The sequence below is a fragment of the Alosa pseudoharengus genome, unplaced genomic scaffold (assembly GCF_046254945.1).
Source record: "Alosa pseudoharengus isolate Yale_2024_CS ecotype anadromous, Long Island Sound unplaced genomic scaffold, YU_APseudo_1.1 YU_APseudo_1.1_scf_11, whole genome shotgun sequence".
NCBI lineage: Eukaryota > Metazoa > Chordata > Actinopteri > Clupeiformes > Clupeidae > Alosa > Alosa pseudoharengus.
In genome coordinates this window covers 23,015,880-23,042,034 of record NW_027468576.1, presented here as the reverse complement: position 1 = coordinate 23,042,034, position 26,155 = coordinate 23,015,880, and the positions used below count along the sequence as shown (strand labels likewise).

Genomic DNA, 26,155 nt, shown 5'->3' with positions numbered 1-26,155 from the left:
CCATCTCCTCCTTATACATCTGACTTGTATGAAGTTGTTGACATTGATGTCTGGTCTGTTCTGTACCCTATGGGGGGTTTATCTTGCTACTCTCTCTGCCTTAGGCTAGCCTTAGGCATGAAACATATTTCAAATTGTGTCACGTAGGTCTTGCAAATGGCTATGTATTTAAAAATGTTGTTCAATTTATATATCCAAACATTTAGCCTAATTTAGTTCAACTTTATCTTAAATGTTCTTATACACTCTCAAGAAATTCTTAGTTTTTACCTTTTAAATGTTTCAGCAACTGACTTTCTGCAGTCTTCCTCATTTGCAGTATGCCTCATTTGCATATGGAATTAGATATCAGAAGTTCCTGTAATGTCAGGCGGTCCAATATTTTTTATCTATACTTTTGTTTGTACTTTGTTTATACAAGACAAAATTAAAGGTCAACACAACGACATGAAAAGGTGAACACAAACACATGAAAAAGGTGAACACAAACACATGAAAATGTATTTGCCAATCTTTTGTAATAATAACCATTTGGAGCAGAAGTGCAAAGTTAACAGGTAAATGAATAACTGTGATTGGCTGTGTATGCTAACGTTCATATTATTATATTAAGCCTGTAGCATTGTTCACTCTCACAGTCTTGTTTCAGTAAGCATTAGGTGTAGTAGAAAATTAGGATAATTCCAGGGCCACAACTTGTTTTTTTCATTACCCAGACTGAATAAACCAGACTCAAACACCAAACCTGCCATAGTCAAGTCAAGTTTATTTATATAGCGCATTTCATACACAGAGGTCATTCAGTGTTTTACATAAACAAAATCAAACAGTAATATAAAAAAGCAGAAAAGCAATAGTCAGATAATAGTTAAAGGTAAAGATCATCAGAAAAAAGAAAACATAAAAAGCACAAGGTAAAATCATTTTAAAATAAAATAAAGAATAATTAAAAAGACAAAATAAAAGACGCAGTTGTGTTGAGCTATTGAAATGGTCCTGGTTTATTTGTTTTCTCAAAAAAACTTCAAAAGTGTGTGTATTTTGCTTAAAAACCAACATTTCTAAAGGGATGCCAATACTTTTGTCAGTGACTGTATCTTGTCTGCTTATAAGGCTATGCACAGCCCTATCAGACCTCTGTGTAGCATGCATACTGGCAGTTCCATGCCATCACCAACTAGTTTGCACATTGGATATATCATTGGATTGTGAAAAGCCAAATTTCGAATTCCAAACGACAACAGATGAGGGAAGCATTAATGGTATATTAGTGTATTAGTGACATTCAGGAAGTTCCATCTTGCCGTTGACACACTTCTGTCCCATGCCAACACTACCAGGCTTTTTTGTTGTCCCCTGTTTGCACTCAAATGTAAAACGGTCATTATGTCTGATATACTTTAGACCTTCCATAGGGTGTTTAAACACAATGTTTCTGTCATCCATGTCCTTTTGTGTCACCGTGCAGGGTTCTGAAATAAATCACAGAAGACAAATTAACAAATCTGGTTTTAAGTATAAACTGTCATTTTTCACAATAGAAGTAACTTCTCATCATGTTACACACTCAGATGTACTAATGTTTCTGTGCCCACTTCAGGCGTATTTGATTTGCAATGTGCATGTAAAAAATGGTGAGGTATGTACAAACAGGCTGTACTGAGGAAAAAGCGCAGACTGCCTGACGCGGGAGCTGAGAATGGGTATTTGCGCTTTTCCGTGTCACGCACATGCATTCATAGGAAGCTCAGGAGAAAGTGGGAGTGTCGCACAATTAAGGGGACAATAACCTAGCCCATCTTTAATGCATACAGAACTAGTTTCTTTCTTCAACACAGGGGAGGAAAAGTGCTTAGCGATTGATTAGTTATTCCGCCATATGTATGAAAACAGCACACGTCTGTTTTGCGGTGAAAAACTTGCACCTGTTAAAAGAAGGTGTAATCTAAATTGTGGTTAAATGCGTCAATTAGAGAAACTTTTAGAGACAGCTGTATTCAGAGCATCAGTTTTCTTCATTGTACTATGTCAAAAGCAACGTTAACTTTTGTTTGCCTTTCTACTGTAATATCGTATTTTCACTTTCACGACATACACTTCCCAATCTGCTAGACTAGGATATTAAAGGAATTATCCGGAGTAAAATGCCGGATTTTAAAATGCCGGACTTGCCAAGTGTGGAGTAACACGCTCTGGAAATTCACAATTTCGTCGCCGTTTAAAAAAAACAAAAACAAAAACATAGTCCAGTATTTCTTTTGAAATTGAAATGAAGTTGTGTGGACTGGACTATGTTTTTTTTTTTTTTTTAAACGGCGACGAAATTGTGAATTTCCAGAGCGTGTTGCTCCACACTTGGCAATTGACTCCTACGGACTTTCCCCTAAAGATGGCAGCAAAGATGGCAACATTTCCGGAAAGGTACTGGCTTGATGAAATTCATTCTGGACTCTCTATCCGACCACATAAAGACCTCGGGATACTTCGGTTTGGCTTTAGGGACCCTCTACTCACTACCACGTAAGTGTAATGTTGTTTGGAACTGTAGAAGAGGTATAAAAATAGCGTTTTGTAGCGGCAAAATAATATACCCTTCTCACTTCCACGCTAACGAGTTTTGACTAAAAACGGTAAAATCAAACTTTCTCAAAACACATCCGAATGACATGATTTTGATGTCAACTCAACGTATGTACTCCCAATCATCCGTAAATTGATCTAAAGTGCATTTTACTCCAGATAATTCCTTTAAAGGGGAAATCAGGCCCTTTTTATCAATATCTTGCATAACAAATGCAAAAGGAGAATCTAAGCATCTCACTTCTCCAGGTGCAGTGAAAATCAACTCGAGCTCATTCAGGTGACCTGGATTATTGCTTCAGTGTTGCTCATTGTCTAAAGCCCACCCAAACGATTTGATTGGCCATGTTAAATGATATCAATGATATTTTGCATTGCTTAGTAACTGGAGATGCCAAGTTCAATGAGAGAGGCTACTATATGTACACAATAATTATGACGCAGCAAAGTGGCGGTCATATAGGTTTAGCCAGACTTTGTTTCATCCGTTTTTTTTCTTTTTCGCATGAGTAATTTTCCGTCAATTCCATGTAGCCCCACAAGGATAGCATGGAACCATTGTTTTTCGTTTTAACCGTCGCCACTCATTTCATGTATAGCGCCACCTAGTTAAAAATGAAAAAGCAAAGATGAGATGTAATCACAGGTATCTCTGACCTGACATGATCAAAACTGCACGAAATTGGATGTGTAGGATCATTATGACACCCTCTGAATGCACGCCAAGTTTTTTGGAATTCCATTCATGGGGGGTCATACAATAAATTATTTTATGTTACTGTACACTAAGTGGCCTGTAGGTGGCCGGACACAGTTTTCTGTGAATATCTCGAGAACCGTAGGGCCTAAGAGGACCACCTTTTTTTGTATGTTGGTTTTAAAGGGCCATGTCAACCCTCCCATAACCATTCATTTCATGTATAGCGCCACCTAGTTAAAAATGAAAAAGCAACAATTAGGTGTTGTAATTACATATCTCTGGCTGACATGGTCAAAACTGCACGAAATTGAAAGTGTAGGATAATTATGACACCCTCTGAATGCATGCCAAGTTTCATAGACTTCTGTTCATGGGGGGGCATACAATACATTAATTTATGTCTACATTTAGTGACTGTACCCCAACAGAGTTTTCTGTGAATATCTTGAGAACCGTAGGGCCTAGGATGAAAACTTGCATGCACAACCAGCGGAATATTCCACATTGCCAGCCTTCTGGGCCTAGTAAAAAAGCTACTTAAGACTACTATCGTGGTCACTCATCTAAAATCTTCAGTAGTAGCCTACGTTATGCATCCCATGTTATAGACTACCGGCCATGCCGACTGAGGGCGACGGAAAGTGAAAGTAAGGGGCTGCGATCGCACAGTCCAGGCTATAGGAGGGCGAAGTAAAAACACTTTTACAAATAACGAATCCCGATTACCACCCCGCTGCTGTCTGGGGCTTTTGCTAAATGCATGAAATACAAGCCTACAAGACGGCTAGGCTACCTCCTGATCCTATAACTAACAAAATAAATGGTTTATTTTAACACGGAGGAGAAGGACGCATTTGGCGCTTCAGTGCTGTAGTAGCTGTGTCAGTGTGTAGCTGCAAAAATATTAAAAGCGCTAGAATGTCCTAGTCATAACAACAATAATTAATTAGGACTATTTTCTGCTAAAACATTAGGCTACATATTTTACGTTCAATGTAGGCTTTAGGCCTACTGCGAGACATGTACAAAAAGACAATTACAGTGGGCATCACTTTCAAATGGCCACTTCAGTCACGCATTACGAGGCGTGAAGCTGCGTGAAGCTTTAGTACTACTTTCAGCCACTGTGCGTCGCTCTCCCACTGTACATCGCTCTGCCTGCCGCCCCTTCTAAAAAAGCTCGATTTACCTCGATTTAGGCTACTTGGGTATGGCTTAAGGCTTGACTACACGGTGGTAACGAAAATCGAAATCGAAATTTGCCGTCTACATTATTGTCAGTGTTGGGGTAACGCAACTACGCAAATCAAAACAGTGGTGTGATAATTGAGCCAGTAGAGAAATAACTGTTCAGAATTAATCTGTAGCCTTGGGTAGGCTTCTGCGACGTTTTTAACAGGCTACGCTATAGAGGCTTAGACAACTAGCCTGCTACAACTATGACCCACGTTTTGGTTTCGTAAATTAATTTGCCCTACTTCTTGACTGCAATGTAGTCAATTGACTGTTTGACATGTAATTTTTATTTTTCTGTACAATAAACAAATACATCTGCTTTATGCCGCAGAATTACATTCATATTTGGAACTTACATAGTCCAATGCATCGTTACACTACATTAGTGTTTCCCAAAACCATAGTAGCAACAAACGTTCGCAACCGCTATCGTAAAGTTGTGTAGTTACAACTACACCTCTCGACCTGTGGTAGAATGCTAGTAGAAGCATAGTTCCAGGGATCTTCATGTCAAAGACGTCACTGATGCCAGTTATTTGTTTGCAAATTAATAATTATATATATATTTAGGTTTCTAATTGATATTTACACTTCTAACCACCATACATCCATATTTTAAAATGCCCAAGGCAGAAAATACATGTGCAGTTTGCAGCCATGTGCACGTAAGTAAAAGTCACACACCTGCAGATAATAATAAGGTGGTGCACATTTTTTGACGAGTCAGCTGAGAATATGTAGCCTTTGATTTTCATAGGGGGGGGGGGGGGTCCTTGTTAGTTTACGCAAACCGAGCCAAGAAGTTTGATTCACTTTGGATAATATGATCTGCACAAAAGATAAACTTAGGTAAACAACGATGTCAATATTGTTGTCAAAATCTTAACCCAGATTCGAACTCTTGGACAGGGGACTGGTAACTGCTGTGCAACGGCGGCTGTCATCTGCCGGCCTCAGCGCAATGCGCCACAGAAGTATGTGCAGGTGCCCGTTCACGTGCTACTAAACGTCATTAACTACCTTAGTCCAGACTACTGAAGTTTGGAAACTATCATGGTCCAAACTTACAGTACTATGTAAGTACGACAGTTTTGGGAAACAGTCGTAACTTACATGTTGGTTAGTTGAACGATGCATCCGGTTAGTAAAAAGCTAACCTCCATAGTTGTATGGGAAACGCACCCCAGATCTTCTTGTAGGCCATTAGCCATCTGTTTATTTTATTTTATGAAGCCTACACAGTAGATCACATGCCACATTTTCACTTTCAATAGACAGATGCAATAGCCATTGGTTAAGTATTGAGTATAAAGCAATTAAGATAGTACCCTATACAAAAAGTACTTCATACTATCATAAAAATTTGTTAAAACGAATAGCATTTTGCAACTTGACAAAACACTAGATTAAATATCGTAGGCACAGGAGAAAACTTGTACATCCATTGGCCCGTGGGGAGATCACATGCCAGTTGCCTCTCCCATCAGTGCTATGACTCGTTCGGCTGTGAGCTTGTTTCGCCAAAAAAACTCTATTGCAGATATCAATGGGCTTTGTTCATGGGTTTGGCCTCACAGCAGAGGCTTAGACAACTATGACCCACGTTTGGTTTCGTAATTTCCCCTACTTATTGACTGCAATGTAGGTCTTAGTGAGTTAGGAGTCCTCTAGACTTCTTTTAAGCTGTCTCAGAGTTGAAAAGTCGCGTTCGTTGGGGGCATAGACCCTTGGGAACAAATGTCTGATGGCCCCCCCTGCCCCCCAGCCAACGTGAATCGGGCGGTCAGTTAATAGGCCCACTTAAGGCGCGAGCGCATCTGTGAGGCCAAGCCTCACCAAGTAGCCCGTTTGTTTACAACTAACATTACATTTAATTAAACTGCTTATAGGCTATGCTGAAATAGTTTCAACATTTTGAATATCAGTGTCGGGTGAAATAGGAAATGCCTTATAGCTGAAAGCTGCTTGGGATCCCCCCTGTCAAGCAATAACCATACAAAAAGTTAAAAACAGATGACATGATGCGCGTCAATGACATAATGCGCAAATAATATAGCCTAGATATTCCAATATATTCGAATACATGTGTTTATTTTAGAGGGGATATTCGAACGTCATTTTTGAGCAATTTTGACAGCCCTAGTCCACTGTAGGCTACGCCAATCGTCTATTAACACCTTCCACCTAACCCCAGTGAGTGGGGGTCGCTATAATGCGTGTGAAATAGCACCATTGAGTAGCCTATGCGAAATAGCCTTAAAATCGTTCCGGTGTTGTGTGCCTTCTGGTTTCTCCACCTACTGGTTTCCTTGCGCGTGCATGTGCTGCAGCAGTTGTCAGACATTCACAAACAAGTTGTTTTAGGCGGTTTGAAGTCGCTTTTCATACGCCATGAGCGCTCGGCTACATTACAGCCACTTGGACAAAAGACATGTAAAAAAATATATGTTTTGAAAACTAGCATTAAACTGGATTCGATCCCGCAAAAGCAACACACGTGTGACTCTCTCCATCCTGATTCCCTACTCTTTGAGCCAACTAATATGTTACGCGAATCAATTAACTATTGTAGGCTACCATTAATTAATAACGTAGGCAACACCCAGGTAACATGTTGTCCAGGCTATCTGAAACAAGGGGTTGCCTCTCATCTACAACAACTGGTTACCTTGGGCTGCTACAGTCGTCAGTGCACTGTGCACAGTAGGCCTATACTACTCTTTGTGGTTGATCAACTAAAAATAAAAGATGTATTTGGTGATGACGTTATTGTAGGCCTAGTAGACCTAAATTCTGAGAAATTAAATGGTACGAGAAACGATCTACATAGCGCACCAGACCGCGATGTCTTCAAGGGTTGAATGAAGGGAGTTTGTGTATTTTTCAAGTCAATAAACATTCTTAATTTTCGAATGTCTTTGTCAGGGAACATCTGACTTTTAAAACCCATAGGCCTGGTAGTCGCTCAGACAAGGAGTTATAAGATAAAGGCAATACCATTTGTGTCACCTAATGCAGTTCAGTGAATTAGCAGATACCATCAGAAGCCAACAATCATAAAGCACCTGTGCGCGCGCTCTCTCTCCCCTGCATGAAGCTGCCTGCGTGTTGTAGGCTAGATTTGCGTGAGTTCTTTCTATCTGCTTTACTTTTGTGAGTTGCGACCACCTAGGCTATGTTACAGACGTTCTATGAGGTACCAGTGTTTAGCTGTGTCACAAAACAATAAGCTTTGTCAGACTACTTTTAAAATGATATTCAGGGCTGTATACATTTTAAACATTCGGGGCTGAAGACCCGACAAAGCCTTGCGTTAATTCTTCAGGTGGGAAGTGTTAGGAATTTTCATATGAGAGACGCTCTCATTGGTGGTTAGTATATGGAGTAGGGAATTGACAGCAACATATTCAATCACATTATGAGAGATGCTGAATTTAACATAAACTGCGATTTTAAATTAATGTAAATTTAGCCGGGACTGTAAGCTGGCACACGTGGGTTCTCGCGGTTGCATCCATTACAAACAAACATGCAATGTGAACGTCTGGGATTGGGGAGAGCACTAAATGCTCTTCTGAATAAGCATGAAGTCAAGCCTTTAAATGAAAAACCCTTTTTAATAATAAAAAAAATAAACGCTAATGAAGTAAACTTGTGACCATCAAAAATCGTTTATCGCCTGTAACTCCGTGATAACAGGACGGCATTTTGTCCAAATGATGTCTGTCTATCATCGTTGCACTCGGAGAAAACCAGAATGTTTAATTTGTCCTGCGTTTCTTCTACGGCTGCAAACGGGATTCACTCGCCGTTAACCAAATATGTCTTTATTAGGGCAGGGCAGGCATATTTCTGGCTATTAAATTATTTCTAAACCAGTCTGCTAAAGTCTGTAGTGAAGTCTATGTAGGGTTTTCCAGCTCCATTTCTTTTTACGAGACACCCTGCTCACTTGAGACCTCTGCCGGTTGTTGCAGCGCCGTTGCAGCGTCACTGGAAAAATACAAATTAAAGTCGCGTGATGCCGCGTGATCCCGCGCGCGGACCGTGAAGGAAACTGGCCAAGTCGAAGCACTGCCCACTGTACACATTCACGTCACAATCAGGAATTATTTGAAGTCTTTTATTTTACAAGACGGTAGACTAATAAGTGATAACTGTTTGGCTGACAGCCTTTAAAGTAGGCTCAATATAATTTCCAGGGAAAGATTTTTTTATGTTTTAGCCTATGTTACAGCAGGAATTAGTGCCTGGCATGTGGGGGCTGTTAGCTTCCCTAAGCTACAGGCTTATAAGGTAGGCCTATTTACAACATAAATCAAAGTCAAAGTCAAAGTCAAAGTCAAAGTCAGCTTTATTGTCAATTTCTTCACATGTTCCAGACATACAAAGAGATCGAAATTACGTTTCTCACTATCCCACGGTGGAGACAAGACATATTTTAACAATTTTAAGTCCACAGACAAACATAACATTCAAGTAAACAAAAAAGTAAGTAAATAAGTAAATAAGAGGGCACATATAATGAAAAAATAAGAGCAGCAAAATTTGGTTGAAATTGTGCATAGACAGTCAATAAAATAAAATACTAGTGCAAAGTCAGGCCAATAAGAGGCTGAGGTAGTTCTGTTTGACCTAAGTAAGAAATAAAGTGGCATAGTGGTGCAAGTTATGTAAGAGCAGCAGAAGTGTTGTGTTTCCAGGACAACAACAACAAGTTGCAAAGTGTACAAGTGTGCAAGTGGAGTGGTGCAGGCGGCCATTTGTGGGTCCAATGTCCAGGATGTTATGTAGCTGAGGGTGGAGGGGGGAGAGGAGGGAGAGAGTTCAGCATCCTAACAGCTTGGTGTATGAAGCTGTTGGTGAGTCTGGTAGTGCGGGAGCGCAGGCTTCTGTACCTCTTCCCAGAGGGCAGTAGATCAAACAGATTGTGAGCGGGGTGACTTGCATCACTCACAATTTTGGTCGCCTTGCGGGTGAGGTGGGTGGTGTAAATGTCCTTCAGGGAGGGGAGTGAAGCACCAATAATCCTTCCAGCTGTGTTCACTATGCGCTGCAGGGCTTTCCTGTTGTATTCAGTGCAGCTTCCGCCCCACACAGCGATACAGCTGTCAATAGGCTATGCTGGCGACACAAATAAAATCTCCTTTGGAAACCAATGGCTTACGCCAATTACAGTATCAAGCGGACTTAAACTGCCATATCGTGGCGAAAAGTTCTAATAAAATTCACGCAGCTCCATGAGTCAAGGAAAGCGCGAATGAAGTAGCCACTTCTAAATGGGACCCACTACACAGTAGCTTAAGGTGTGTTGCTAAAGCAGCCATAATGAAATGAAGGTGTCATTGTTTGGATACTTCACACACACGTGCTTTTTAATTTCACAGACTACAACTACCAAGCTGGAATCAAAGCACATCGATTCCCCTCTCACACCCTGCACGCACTTAAAACAAAATAAACAGGCGTCTCAGTCTCACGCATGTATAGGCAAAACTGTATCAGACCGGTGTAACGTTGGTAAATTTTCCATTGCACAGAATGATTTTTGTAGCACGTGCAACAAATGACAGTCGAAAGATACAACTACAGTGCTGCTATCAATTTGCTTGGTATAACCGCATTTATAGTTTTCTACAAATGCAATCAATCAAATTGGCCTCCATCACTCAACCAACGCTAAAGGTAACATTACCTAGGTCCTTATTGACATTATAAGATTAACGTACCTGCAGTAAAAACCAAGCATGTCCGATAAACATCCTCAGATTTATTTCGGCTTCAAGAAGAAATGGAAATTACATTTCATGTGAACATCGTCCTATCTTTATTAGACGTTCTCTGCGGTAAACTAGTCCTTGTAGGAAGCGTCCATTGTTTTTTCCAACCCACTTTTAACTTCCAACAAAATTACGTCTCACTGCAACGATGCGCCATCTAGTGGACAAACGACTACTTATCCCCAATACTGGAAATGCAGCCATGATGATGATGATGAATATTTATTTTGGCTTTCTTTTAATGAATTTGTAATTATGTATCGGCCGTTCTAATACCGATAGTATGTGGGTGCCTGTGTGTGTGTGTGCATGTGTATATGTGTGCACCGCCATCTACAGGCCAATGAGTGTACAGTCACTAAATGTACACATAACATAATTTTTTTTAGACCCCCCATGGATGAAATTCTACGAAACTTGGCATACCCCCAGAGAATGCCAGGTCAATCATACACATAAAATTTGGTGCAGTTCTGAACATCTTAACTGAAGATAGGGGCGATTAAAGCAGAATAATATTGCATTTTAATTTTTTACCGGGGGGGGGGGGGGGGTGCAAATCACAAATGAGTGATTATGGGCCAGGTTGATGTGGGCCCTTGAGACCAACATACCATAAAAGATTCTTCATCCTCAGTGCCACGGTTTAGGTAGTTATTTAGGAAAAACTGCTTTTTTTGCGGTTCGGGGGGCCCAGCACGGGGGTGGAGTGGCCCCCGGGGACGAAACAAAATTTTTCCGTAAAAGTCCAGTGGCTAGCTTCGCTAGCGGCGGTCATAATAAGTTATGTATTATATTGTCATTTGTGAGATGATTACCATATTTTCCGGACTAAAAGTCGCTCAAAATCCAAGACCAAGAACAGACAGACTATGTAACTGGACACAGAGGCCAAAAATATTGAGAATTTTACCGGGAATGTTAATGAGGAGTGAATGGTGGCAAGCTGAGGCAAGCCGGAAGATAATGAAGGCTGCCAACAAGGGCCTAAAACTGCACAAAATTGAAAGTGTAGGATCATTATGACACCTTCCGAATGCATGCCAAGTTTTGTGAACTTTCGTTCATGGGGGGCCTTACAATAAAATAATTTATGTGTACATTTAGTGACCGTACACCAACAAGGATTCCCGGGACACTGAAAGACCGGGGTACACGAAACTTGGTGGGCATGTAACCCCACATGGATAGCATGGAACCATCGTTTTTCGTTTTGATCTGTAGCCCGCTGGACTGGACCCCCTGAAAGGAGGGTAGGGCAGACACAGTTTTCTGTGAGTATCTTGAGAACCGTAGGGCCTAGGATGACCAATTTTTTCCGTATGTTTGCCTCCAGGGGTCATGTTAACCCATTCCATGTGCACACATGTGCATAAACAGATACACACGCACACACACATACATTCACAGTAATCATACGTATGACACATACCCACACAGTAGACATATGTACGCATGCATGCACATGCACAAACACACATACGCAGGCAAACACACACACACACACACACACATAAACATAAACGTGTACACGCACACATGCACACAATTCAAGAATTTCTCAGAATTATGAACAGGCAAGATGGGGGTGGGGTTGTATACCGGTATATCTAGTTTATTTAATTATGCATGATTTACTTTTTTATGAAATTCGTAGGCTGGAATGCCTCGCAGCAACAATTGTTTAAATGTAGCCTAGGCTACTGCTTCAGCCTCTGGCAAGCTCAGAAGGGGGCGGCAAGCGACTGGTAGCTTGAGAGCGACGTGTTGGAGACCCATAGGACAACGACTTTTCATTGGCAACAATATTAAACCAGCCAACAATATAAAATATTAAGAAGAGCTCTTTTATGAATTAAATTGAATATTGGTCGAGTTGGCGCTATCAGGAGCTAGTTAGCTCTATCAGGATAATAGCTAACAGAACCTAGGACTTTTACAGGCTTTTCCCAAATCACGGAAATAACGTTGATGCAGCAGTAGCTAGCAGCAGAGTGTAGGAGCCATCAGGCAAGTGTTATTTAAATAAACTCCTGGTGTACTTACAAACTTTACAATGCCTCGTTTTATGAGTACAGAACATATTTGTACTACTGTAGAAGTTTGTTACCATTCCGGGCATTATTAGTGGGGTAATTTATGAGATACATCGTTGGTTCCGTTAGCACCTGCTCTAAGCTATTATCCTGATAGCGCTAACTCGACCAATGTTCGACCAAGGGAAAAAAGCTTCTGATGAGGTGTTTGGCTCGAGGTCATGGTGCAAAGGACCCTAGGGTAAAATTTCTCCGAACCATTGCTTTAATATGAATTTAAACATATTTAAAAACATGTTCAATTATATATATTTTCATATATGTATATAAGTGTAAGTCGCAGGACCAGCCAAACTATGAAAAAAGTGAGACCTATAGTCCACAAAATATGGTAGGCCTACTAATAATCAAAGCCACTAGCAGCCACTATCCAGTTTATAAGGCTCAATTATAGTAACAACATCAGTTCAGATACAGGCATTACGCCAAATCAGTGTACTTACTCCAACATGTCATTTGATAGACCCAATTTCCATAATAGCATGTATTCTCGAACGTATTCACGATACTGTTTTCCGCAAAACTATAAAAGCGTGGACATTGGAATTTCACCCAGGTTCCATGATGAAATATTGTATCTGTGTTCTCCATTACTTGTATGAAGCTGTCATTTGAAGGTGGAACACATGAATATTGAGGCACTATTTAAAAAAATGCAAAAGAAAGAAGAGTCAAAGGGTTAATTTCAGAATAAACAATTTGTAAAATCATTTTAAATGGTCAAAATTAATTATTAAATATTGTAATTTCTTGTATATCATATTATTACCCAACATGAAGTAAAATAGAGAACAGTCAAGGTACAGTGCTGATAGGAGACAATACTGTAATAATAAGTGCTACCTTTTATAAGAAATTGATTGACAGTTCACATGTTAATTCAGGGATGTAGATAAGAGGAATAGACAGGATAGAGAAGGATGTCATGGTAAGTGTAATTTAAGTGTGTTGGAAGAGCTGGGTCTTCAAGAGATTTTTGAAGACAGAGAGGGATGCCCTTGCTCTGGCAGCAACTGGTAACACATTTTATCATCGAGAAACAGGAGATGAAAAAAGTTACGCGCCTTTTCTCGTTTTTATTTTTGAACATGAAAAATTAAGTGATTAAGCTCAATAAAGTGATAAATGGAGCCATGCGCTCCACTTTCATTAAACCTCAAGCCTTGTCAGTCAATAGTGAAAGTAAATAACTGTGTATAAATTTGTCGTTGACTATGAAACCAAAGTGAAGTTACTATAGTTTCACTTTGCCTATAAATTCAAATAATAAGAGAGTGCAGATGCATGGTGGCTACACTCTGCTGGTCACAAACAGGTTTTAGTAAAGCAAGGTTTAGGGGAATCCCTGTGTTCCATACACAGTCTCGCATGCAGGCAGTATCCTTAAAATGCCCCGCTGACTGTCAAAATACCAATGCGCTGTTTGAAGTTGCGCTGCTTGCTATTAAAGGGAATGACAGATGTCAACCTCATTGGTTTAAAAGATGTTACGCTCAAAACACACCCATGACTGATTAAGAAACAGAAGATCAACCGTTTTGTAACAATGCGCCCGACGTCTGATCACAAAATCAAACCAATTGTGGACTGGACACGCCCTAAATGTCTTTTATAGGGTCATTAAAGGGATATTTAAGCTTTGCACCTCTGGCCAAGCATTTCAGATCGGGCCCTGTCTATTTTAAAGGTCCGTTTGAACATACATTCATACAACAAATGTGCTTTCCCATAAAAATGTAATTGCAAAGACATACCCAAATTGTTTTACAACCATATTGGAAGTTTGTATCATGATAATTGATAGATAATGAAAACTTACCTTTGCATTCCACTATACCATTCCACTGGCCATTCGCACAATTTAAATATCCACCTGATATTGCAGTGTATGGTGACTTGCATGTGTACCTCACAGTAGCTCCATGTTGATACTCAGCCACATCTGGATTTAACTCCATATGTTCGCCATTAGGCTTACCACAGCGTTCTGAATGGAACATAGAATAATGACATATAAATATCAAAGTATGTGGTTCTCAAAGTGAGCCATGGACTGGGGGTCCTCAAAATAATTAGTTATACATTATAAAGCTGTGCTGTATCATTACAAAAAATGCATATCTTTGATTAGCAAATCTTACAAGTTGCAAATATTTCAGTTGAAATCCCATGTATCATATTTTCAGCGCTTGATATTTATTTAATTTTACAGCCTGAAAAACACATTATTTGGGAAGCAATGTTTGGCCATTAATATTTTTTATGCCACTGCTGAGTTCAGTCAGGAAATTGTGAGTGACGCAGTTAATTGTGTTTTGTGAGAACCAATCAGTACTAGCTCCAAAAGAAAGCATTGTTTAAATTTCCGTGGTCTGCAGTCTGCAAAGAAGAAAGAACAAACATGTTCTGAATGCCTTACCACAAAAATCCGATACCGCATGGCACAGTTCATCTCACCAAGATCACAAAATTCATAGTTTACCCACCTCTTATTTTACCACTACATCCCTGTGTGGGAGACCACCACAGACAGCTGGGAAGAAGACATTGGTATAAAGTGCTGGAGATGGCTAACTAGGTGATGAGTCAGGAGGTGGGATGTTGGCTCTTATTATTTTATCTATGAAGAATTTTAAGAATTTTTCACATTTCAGAATAGACTGTTTCAATTACGTAAACAATAACAAAGCTCCTTGTATGTGCCATATTTGAAATAATTTAAATATTTTTCATGAGTGAATGTCTATTTCTAAAATGATACAGGCTTGAAAGAAAGTAAAGTTTTTAATGTCCCGTATCGACAGCAAGTAGCCTACACTATCATAATAACAGGTTAATTGTTGTACAGGAGAGACGTTTAAATTAATAAAAATAGAGGTGTATCGGTATCAGCATCGGCAATCGGCCAGAATATCGCCATGTTGGATATCGGCTAAAATTCAATATCGTGCATCCCTACTATTAACCTTTGTTTAATAAACAATTCCGTGACATAAACAAAACTAGGTAAAGAGAGTGGACTGCCTCATTTCCCAGACTAAACCCTGGGGATTATTTTGCCCCAACGTAGTGGGTTAGTCTCTACTGCAAGGGGAGTCTGTCTGGAAGGTGTCTAACTCTCTTGGGATAAGTACGCTCAGTGGGTATGTCACTCAAAGTGTCACCGAAGGAGGGTGGAATGGAGCACGGCTGGTGTGACGTGATGCCTTGAGTAAACACCTGGACTGGTGGAGGTCAGTGTTTGGAATAACGCTGTTTAAAAGAACGGCGTTAGGTAACAACGTTATTTTTTCACTAACGGGGTAATCTAACTAATTACTTTTCCCATCGTTACAACACCGTTAACGTTACTAGACGTTAAATGCGGTGCGTTACTATGCATTGATTGATTAAACTGTGTAATCCGAACGCACCCTGGCTCACAGCTAGTGAGGAGGGGGGTTAATAATGACTAAGCGATGATTGGCTAAGGCAGAGTCATGTTTCATGATAGCCAATCAGAGCCAGTGTTTTTACACACTTGCCAGCACACGTGCCAGACACACACACGCAACAGCTAAAACAGAGATTCAACGAAACAGCAGAGGTCAGGATAGGGTTGCCAACTTCCTCAACCCCAAATGAGGGACACTTCACTTCAAATGCAGGACCCCCGCCGCCCCCCCCCCCCAAAAAAAATAAAAATAAAAAAATAATTTACAAATGGTGTACTGTCACTTTAAGAGCATTGTCTACACGGTATTCATAATATTTTGCCAGCTCCATTCAAATATAGCCTATGGTCATTCCACAAACTCTAACATTGTTTGTGCCACATTTAGGCCTATAGCATAATGATAAGTATATTAAGTTGGTGTAAACAACCTTCATTCCTGTGGAAATAGAAGTAATGATGCTAGGTAGATATTTTCTGTTTGCAATTAAAAGTGAATTATGAACCTGGTAGCCACCTAGCTATCTGAGTTGAAAGTGTTTCAATTGGCATAGCCTATCATGTGCTTCATGTAAATGCTTAGTTTAAGGGAAATTGATTATTGAAGACTTCAAGACTCGCCAATTCCATTACACAAAGGCAATTGACCACTCTTCATATTCTATCAGTCCAAATCACAGTGCGTGCAGCCTATGTCAAAGTGCCCTCACATTTTGTAAATGGTCAGTAGCATAGTGTGAACCGGATAATTCCGCAATCTCTTCGCGTTGTTTTTGTTGTTCTCATGATTTCCTTTTAAAAGTTTCTTATATCACACAAGGCGCACAGAAGTGAATTAAATGAAATAGGTTAACATGCTTTATTTGAACATTGCAATACCCACCCAACAAACCCAGAGAAGGCTTGGTAGATGTTTCGGATAGATGACAGCACCTTGTAACCGATTAGCCCAATTCTCAGTTGTGCAATAAAAGCAGTATCATCATAGCAGTATTATCATATCATTGATAATTGTTCACATTCTACTATACGCTAATGACAACCACTGCCCCTCAGCTGAAGTTGCAGAGGAGTCTCCAAAGTACAGGGAGACAGACAGCGAATGACTTGAGTATGAATATCACACTTTTTCAAAAGGGGAAAAAAGATGAAGACAATGAGTAAAGGGCGATGCTAGAGTTTGAGGGATTGTGTCTTGTTGCTGTAAAGGAGAACGTGAGAATGACTGCCGCTGACCCACGTAGGCGTAGGCTCACAAGTAAGAAGCATAAATCAGCCTTAAACTGCATTAAGATGTCCACACAAAATGCAGCCTCCTTTTTGTCAGCAGAAATTCGCATCAGCAAATGTGGTTTGGGCAGGCGCGTAGCAAGCGTGGGGGATGTGGGTGTTATAACGTACACACTTTTGCTGGAACATGATTCTATCCCCCACACTTTTTGTCAGATTAAAATGAAAGTAAAATATGGAAATAAACGCTCCCGTAAAGAGTTGGAACCGTATCTACCATAACGCACACACAAAGAGACACAAATAGGTCTGTTGATTTGATTGAATGGTCATCCAGCCAATCACATCAAGTTAGCCAGTGAAGAACCAGAGCCGCTCTGATCAAATTCAAAGTGTGCATCTTTCAAGGTGCTGCTGCTTGGGTCTGCATTATAAAGTCTGCAGTGAGCAGATTTCAGGTAGAATTGAAATGATAATTGTTACCGCATTATGCTAATTTAGTAAACCAAAATTCACTGTCTGACTGACAGTTTTTGTCACAATGTATACATTTCTTGAATTTCCCCTGGGGATCAATAAAGTATCTATCTATCTATCTATCTATCTAAATGCAGAGAGTCAAAGTGAAAGCGGGGGTGTGCGCACCAAGGCACTTGTTTGTGCAGAAAGACCTTGGCTACTATACTGTTCTCAGAGCATTTTGCTTTCTCTGTTTATGATCTGCAGCTTTTCTCAAACTATGGGCCTCCTCAACAATTAACCTACTGGTCCACGTAGCCGCGAAATTAAGTTATGGCCGGTGCTGGAGATCTTAAATACGATCGCGTTCCATTTAGAACATCTTATTTTGATCTTACAAACGAAGGCGTCAAGACACATTTGAGTTCTACATCTGAGAACTAAGATTTCCAGCATGTAGAACTCAAATAGAACGCTTATGCAATATGTGTGTCCCTGCAGCAAGTGAAACTAGGTAACGTGGGCTAGAAGCAACAATAACTTAAACAACAACGTGGCTTCCTGTAACTATTAATGGAAAAAGAAACTGCTAATCATAATCTTTAAATTGACATTAATTAAGCTGGCTATATGCAACACAATTTATTTATATTCCCTTTGCATATGTTTGGGTAGACTTCAAATGTTTTTTAATTTAAGCTTACAGTTCTGTATTCTTTATTATTATATTTATTTAGGTATTAGTGATACCTCGAAATTAGGCTGCTGTCTGTTAGGGCAATTTATTGTAGCCTGCTAACCCATATGCACAAAACATAATTTCTGAAATGATTTCTTGATTTATAACATGAGATATGTCTCCATGTAGGGTAGTGTCAAATAGTGAAGTGATAGGTAGATCATGTAGGCCTACATGTCACATGAGCCACACATATGAGGGGCGCTGCTTCTTCTGTCCCTCCCAAACTGCATTAAAATAGTGTGTTTAGCAATCAGAATTTCATTTTTTTTCGGGGTAGAAACTGCCGGACACCAATATAGCCCGCACCCCTCTCAGAAAATACTTACAACGTCCCTGTAAGGAGTTATTTATAATTTGGCAAGATTGTTTCATTTTCCTATCCCACAACCCCCACACTTTTAAAAAGCTTGATACGCCCCTGGGTTTGGGAAACGGGGACACAGAAAATCCCTCCACACATGTTGCATTGATTGACAATGAACGTCTCAGAGTGGAGCGCTGTCTGCTCCCTGGGGGTGTTTTGCTCATCGGTTTTGACCCATGGGCAGAAAATGTAAGGTTTTTCAACAGTGACGCTGCACAAATAGCTTTGCGCTGTGTTTTTTTTTTTTGTTTATTAAAAGATATTTTGAGACAAAAGTGGGGGGGCATCGGCTCCCTGGCCACTGTGCTTCCGGCGCCTATGACGACACGTGTGTGGGATGCTTGGGTTTTATTCACTCGGTGCTAGCACTCTCGTCTCTCGGCGGACTAGGAGAACTGCTCCCTTCAGAGCTCCCTCCGGATAACAACTCGGAGAAGGAGGCGAAGTCGGACCCTGGCCACAACCACGCTCCCCCCTCGAGAGCGGCGGACGCTGACCCTCCCCAGTTCATCAAGCCCCCCGTAGTCTTTCTCGATGGTGGTGAAATGCTCGACGAGGACTTGGACGGGGTGTTCGTGTTCGAGCAAGGAGAAACGTTATCCCCCTTCCACTCCGGAGAGGAGTCTAGGAGTTTAGACGAGCTAAATCCATACAGGGAGCCTCCTGCATCACCAGAGCCGACTATGAGGCCGAATCCGAAAGCGGATTTCTATGACATGTTCAAGCGAGCAGCCTTCTTTTTGGACCTTGCTTGGCCAAAGACAGACTCGCCAGCTCCATCTCGGATAGATGACCATTTTTTTTGGAGAAGAAGCAAGCCGAGGCGGAAACCAGGAAGGTGCATCAGGAACTAAGGCGTTCATGGAAAGCCCCGTACCCCGCTCGCATGCCCGTTCAGGGCATATCCTTGAATACCAACGTTGATGGCATTGCCGGCCTCGGCTACGTAGCCATGCTGCCTTTGGAAGACTCCATGGCTTCTCATCTGTGCCCCTCCGCAGCGCCTCGCTGGAAGTCGAAGCCCCTCCTGCCATCGAAGCCGTGTAGAGCTACTTCCACGATCGCGGTGAAGGCATACGTCATATCGGCGGGAAAAGCGGGAGGAGCCCAAGCCATGGGTAGGACGATGTCAAACCTGGTGGTCCTCGAGCGCCACTTATGTCCTCCTAGATGCTCAATTGTCACCAGGCGGTCTCTTCGGCGAGGCAATTTCCATGCTGACAGAGAAGTTTGAGGTGACTCAGAGGTAGGGTTGGATATCGTTTGGGTTTTATCGGATACCGGTGCTAAATAAACGGTAACGGTGCCTGAACGCAGTGGTTTTCAAAGTGGGGGCCACGAGGGGGTGCCAGCGGGGCCTCAGCAAGTTGGAAGGAAAAGATAAAAGCAACAAATAAATACATTTGAAAAATGTAAAATATACCTATTACTATGAGGGTTGATATACAATGCCATTATAATAATGTGACGCATCTTAACATTATATTTCCCATGATAATGACTGGGAATAATAGTAGAGTGATAGCTCTCATATAGCAGAAAGCCCCAAATGCAATTTTTACACACTGTATGCTCCATCACGAAGTGCTTGTGGCTAAAATAATCATTAGGATTAGCTTAATGTATTTTTACATTTGCCGTAGTATTGTCGATGGGTTTAATAACACATCGGGTCCTTGGCCAGAACCTAGTGCTATTTGGGGGGCCTTGTCGTGGAAAAGTTTGGGAACCCCTGGTCTAAAGCATGATTTTTTTTTTTATTGATAAGACAAATTTGAACATGAAATTGAACTGTTATATTCAATTTACTATCAATAATATATCATTGCTCCTACGAATAATACATTTAAATGTTAAAACACCTTGCCATGCATGCACACACAATGGTGCTCTGCTTTCAAGTTTACCCAGTGTAGGCGGTTTGCCATAAGGTATGTTAAAACCGCTTGCCATAGAACTGCCAGGTCATGGACAACGGCATTTGCAAGCAAGCTAATCTAACAGGGACTTTACTTTCCAGTTAATTCAGTGTGTTCCCAAATACTTCAAGAAATGTCATGTCTTAACCCATAACACACAATAGTTTTGTTAGGCTACATGTCGGTGTTGAAGTGTTTAGATTCCCAGCGATAGCCTGGTAGGCATTTTAACAACAACTATGGCTATGCGCTAACACCAGTCAGCTGAGTTTAATTAGCGATAACATATTACGGAGATGGTTTCGTAGCCTCTTTGCCAGCTCAGTGACATCAGGTATGCCAGCAAACTTTTAACATGATCTTCATATTCATTGTGATGCTATATGGGCCTCATGCACATGAAATATTAATATCATGCCATTATGTTGAACACACAGTGAAATAAAGTTTTCACCTTACAACTTTGCCGATAACATTTCAAATAAATGCCAGTTAACGCATTAGCAAGTGTATTGTGTAACGTATACTGTTGATGTTGTTTCATAGCCTTTTGCTTGTGTGTAGTTAGGCCCACTGCTAGATTTTGACAGGAGCTCGCAATATTGCTTTAAAGTAAGCTACTTGGGCTCACGCAAGCTGTCAAACACTGTCCACTCGCCTATGTGGTGCACCCCTCTGGTTTATACATCCAGTGTTCAGTAGCTAACTGTATCTGAATGTGTTGCTATCAGAGCAAGACGTTAGAGATGGCGCATGATATGCAGTGATGCCTCGTATAAAAAAAACAATTAAAAAAAAACACTATTTTAGCACCAAAATGAGGCACCGAAATCCATGTTGTTATTCGATGCAGTTACTACCGCGTCGGCACCGGTGCCATATTAGAACCGTGTTTCGGTGCCCAACCCTAATCAGAAGCAGTCAGTGGCATACCAGCATGTGCTTCCTCATCAGCATTCCACTGTCCACCAGCAAGCAGAGCAGCGTGGAGCGATACGGAGGCATTCTTACTCGGCTACCTCACGGAGCTCCTCGGCTTCGAACACTAACTTCAACAGCCCGTGCCCTCACCCCGCGGTTTCCACCCGCCAAGGCAACAGGCAGAGGATGGACAAATTCAGGCCGGACACGCAAGGACCACGCCAGGCAGGCCCCAAGCAGCGCACTCAGCGTCTCTGATGTGATGACCGGCGTCAGGGGAAAGGGGCCTCAGCCCATCAAAAAAGCCACGGGGAATGACTATATAGCCCACTGTCAACCTCCAATGACGTCTTCCCTATGTACCAGAAAAGCTACGGGGAATAACTGAACATGCCCGCTCTCAACTTCCAATGCTGTCTTTCCTCTGTGCAGAAAAGCCATGGGGAACGACCGAACGGGCCCACTGTCCTCATTAATGCAGTCACAAGCACCCCGTTGCCTTGCCGAGCTGGGCACAGCACGGTCCTCAGTCATAAGCACACCAGTTCCACAAACATCGTAATTGCCACACACAATCACTCCCTACCATCGTATGAAGTGTCAATACACAGGTCAAAGATTCCCCTGTCAACATTACACGGGTCCCCTTTTCAAAAACATATTGGCGCGTGATAGCCAAAGACTCGACCCTGAGTACTTAATATGGTAGAAAACGGCCACTCTCTGCAGTTTGCATGTAGACCTCCAAAGTTCAGTGGCATAATCGATTCAACTGTAGGCCTGTCTGAGCAGGAAGCGCACATCCTCAGTCAAGAGATAGTCGTTGCTAAAAAAGAATGCAATCAGGGAAGCTGTGCGGCCACTTCAATCGATATTTTCTTGTACCCAAGAAAGATGGGGACCTCAGACCGTTATTGGATCTGAGACAACTAAATCGAGCACTGCGCACTTAGAAGTTTCGTATGCTCACGACGAAAAGAATCCTAGGAGATACGGGAGGGAGATTGGTTTGTGAAATTAGATTTGACCAACGCTTACTTCCACCTGTCAATCATCCCCAGACACTCAGGCGTTTTCTACGGTTTGCCCTCGTTCTTCCATTTGGACTCTCCCTCTTGCCTCACTCCAATGCAATGACAGCTTGTCTCTCGAGCTCACGCACAATCTTCCTCAGGCAGTGCCTTGGGGTGGCCACAAAAGAGCGCTGCCTACCCGCACAATATTTTTAGAGGCTCCTAGGTTTACTTACAGCAGCCTCATCTGTAACACCGTTAGGACTGCAGCATCTGTGCCCAGTCCAGCGGTAGTTCAACACTCACAAATTACATCCGGTCAGAGACAAGCACAAATGCTTAACTGTGACAAACAATTTAGAAGGCCTACAGACGTTGGAGCCGTGGCGGGACGAGAGAGTTTATCTCAAGGGTGTATGCCTAGGTTGAATTTCTGCACATATTGTAATTACAATGGACGCATCCAAGACGGGCTGGGGTGCGGTGTGTCAAGGGTTTTCTGTAAAAGGCAGGTGGTCAGACATCCAGAGTGCCCAGCACATAAACATCCTAGAACTTCTAGCGGTCAGGCAAGCCCTGAATTACTTCCAGCCGATTATTGCACAGTTGAACGTTTTTATCCGTTCGGACAGCACGACGGCAGTAGCATACATAAACCACCAGGGTGGTCTATGGTCGGCCTCTATGATGAAAGTGACAAGGGAGATTATCTTGTGGGCCCACACCCGACTCCACTCTATCAGGGGGATTCATCTCCCAGGCGAGATGAATTATGGAGTGGATATGCTATCGAGAGGAGGTCCGGTCCCAGGGGAGCGGCGCCTGCATCCTTGTATAATAGAAATTATATGGCAGAGGTTCGGCCAACCACAAGTAGACCTCTTCGCTTCAAAGGAAACAGCCCACTGTCCCCTATGGTTTTCAATATGCGACAGGGATGCCCCTCTCCAAGTGGATATGTTAGCGAATCAGTGGCCGAGCACGTCACTTTATGCTTTTCCTCTGATTCGCCTGATGCAAGCGGTGCTGGACAGAATCAAAACCGAATGAATGTCAGTGCTGTTAGTAACCCCCCGGTGGCCAGAGCCGGATGATTGATATGGCTCGTAGAGTATGAAGGCTACAGTAGCCTAGCTAATGTTAACTAGCATTACCAACCTCCCTGCAAAACTCACCACACAACTTCGTAGGTTTGATAGGTCTTGTTCCTCATGCTGGCCCATACAAAACCCACAAGCTGACCCTCGACACACAACAGTCAATAATGTGACCCGATTTAAAGTGGTTTTAACCCCTTTGGACACTCTTGATTTCGTCCTTGAAACTGAAATATGGACGGTTTGCTAACCATTTTACTGCAGTGTCTACCCGGTGGTAGCATCCAGCTTTGCTATCAGCTAGCTAGCTAGTTCAAAGGTTTAAGTTATTAATGGGGATATACAGGGCTTTTTATGCCTCGTCTAAGTTGATGTTTCATATTGTAGCGTCGGCGCATAAAGACTGTGTTAGCGTTCTCCACCGAAAGGCATGCTGGGACTCGAGGGTGAACAAACGGGGGGTTTATGTCTGTATTTCTCCTTAGTTATAAGTGTAAAGTTAGCGTCTTTAGTGTGACATGTTTCCCTTTTAGTTCTCCCTCGTGTGTGATCCTTTTTGTGTGGGGGGCTGCGACCTCCCCTGTATGTGTAGTGTGTGTGTCTTCTTGACCTGCCCTGTGTGCATTGTGATCTGGGTCTGTGTCCCTGCCCTCGTTCGTGAGCCAATAAAGCTTGCTTTGAACTACTCTTGGCGTCCTGAAACCTTTGAACGCTACATTGGTGTCAGAAGCGACTTTCGAACATGGATGCCTCCAACGCTGGACTGAGTGGCGGAGCTGCCCCTGCCCCGGGAGTCTACGTGAGGGCAGGCGACCTGACCCCGGGGTGGGGGCCGATCGAGCTCCCGCCAGCCCTTTTAAGGGCTCCGAAGGCTCGCACGAAGGCTCGGCGACGAAGGGACAGGAGAAGGGGCGCCATCATCAAGGCCTGGCTCCGCGCGGCAGACGAAGCGCCGGGAGAGCTCTGTTCGGAGGAGGAGGGCCGTCGACTCGAGCCGCGTGAGGAGGAAGTGAGCGGGTTCCTCAGAGAAGACTTGGGCCTGCTGGTGGCGGAGAGCGCGCCAGGGGCGAACGTGGAGGAGAGCGGCGGCGAGAGGGGGAACGAGAGTGAGAGCGGCGCGGAGGACGGGCCACCAGGATTGCCACTCGAGGTGGGGCCGGAAAGGCTGCCCCCGCCGGGGGAGAGACAGCGAGAGCTGGCGGCTCTCTTCCGGCCCTCCTGGACGGGCCGACTGTGGGTCCCGGAGAGGAGCCCGTTTGTCGCGGGGGAGATGGAAGTGGCGAGGAGGATGGGGAGCCTGGGCGGCCGCGCCTGCTTCGCGCCATATTGGAGCCACGAGGGGTGCGGGGACTTTTGGGTAGGAGAGAGGGTGGGGGCCCTCTAGTGTGTGACTGTTTTCGTGTGTGGTTTTAACTTTTGGGTGCGTGTGAGGGGCACCGTGCTGTGCTAGGCGCTAGTTCTAGTTGGCCGGTTGGCCGGCGCCTTTAAAAAAAAAAAAAAAAAAAAGTTCGTTGTGTGGAGTTTGATAGCATGGCCATCTCGGGGGGTCAAGCCTTCGTCGCGACCACGACGGAGTGGAGCGGGCCGGGAGCAGAGCAGGACAACGGAGCGAGGCAGCAACGGTTGTCCGGCTGCAGCGGAACCGGAGCCTGTCTGTCCTGGTCGGTGAATCAACGGAGCGGAGCGACGGAGGTGCAGCGACAGTTGACCCGTGAGTTCCGGTGCTTGGTACAGTGTCGACGGTTGTAAGGCCACCTAGGGCCCCGTCTGGAGAGGAGGAGTGCCGTGGTGACACGCCGCGGAAAGGGCAGCCTGAGGGCGGCTGCTGAGAGGGAGCTGGTGACGAGCGGGTCGGCCACGTGGCTGCTAGCACGCCCGAACTGGATTGTTAGCAGCGTGGCGCCCGTTGAGTGAGCTCCTGCGGCGCGTGCACCCCACGTGAGTTGGCGGAGCTGTCGCACTGGACTGAGTGACGGGCGACGCGCGCCGACGCTAGCATGTGGCTACCTCGTGGTCGTTGCCGAGGACGGCAACGGCTTGTTGGGGGAGCTATGTAGCGTCGGCGCATAAAGACTGTGTTAGCGTTCTCCACCGAAAGGCATGCTGGGACTCGAGGGTGAACAATCGGGGGGTTTATGTCTGTATTTCTCCTTAGTTATAAGTGTAAAGTTAGCGTCTTTAGTGTGACATGTTTCCCTTTTAGTTCTCCCTCGTGTGTGATCCTTTTTGTGTGGGGGGCTGCGACCTCCCCTGTATGTGTAGTGTGTGTGTCTTCTTGACCTGCCCTGTGTGCATTGTGATCTGGGTCTGTGTCCCTGCCCTCGTTCGTGAGCCAATAAAGCTTGCTTTGAACTACTCTTGGCGTCCTGAAACCTTTGAACGCTACAATATAAACAACAATTCATGTTCATAGAAACAACAAGGTCACTAAAACATAATATATTTCATACCTGTGTTGCAGCATGTAGGCTAATGTTAGCAGCATTATAATTCTAATGTCTGAAAGGCTAATGATTAGCTAGCCTATCGGCTACCTGAAAAGTTAAGTGTTCAAACTAGCATTTACAGTGTTGTATTTGATGGTG

At 43.1% G+C, this 26,155-nt stretch overlaps 1 protein-coding gene across 2 annotated transcripts in view; it reads right to left on the bottom strand.

Moving 5' to 3' along the window:
• Window positions 1–746: 746 nt before the first annotated feature.
• LOC143117020 (complement factor H-like) overlaps window positions 747–26,155 on the bottom strand; it is a 48,796-nt gene continuing 23,387 nt past the window's right edge. For both annotated transcript variants that reach the window (XM_076278459.1, XM_076278460.1), the window contains exons 15-17: window positions 14,212–14,379; window positions 12,836–13,033; window positions 747–1,472 (exon numbers count right to left, since the gene is read on the bottom strand). In XM_076278459.1, coding sequence (XP_076134574.1) covers window positions 1,276–1,472; window positions 12,836–13,033; window positions 14,212–14,379 — 563 coding nt within the window. In that variant the 3' untranslated portion in view covers window positions 747–1,275. The remainder of the gene's footprint in view (window positions 1,473–12,835; window positions 13,034–14,211; window positions 14,380–26,155) is intronic.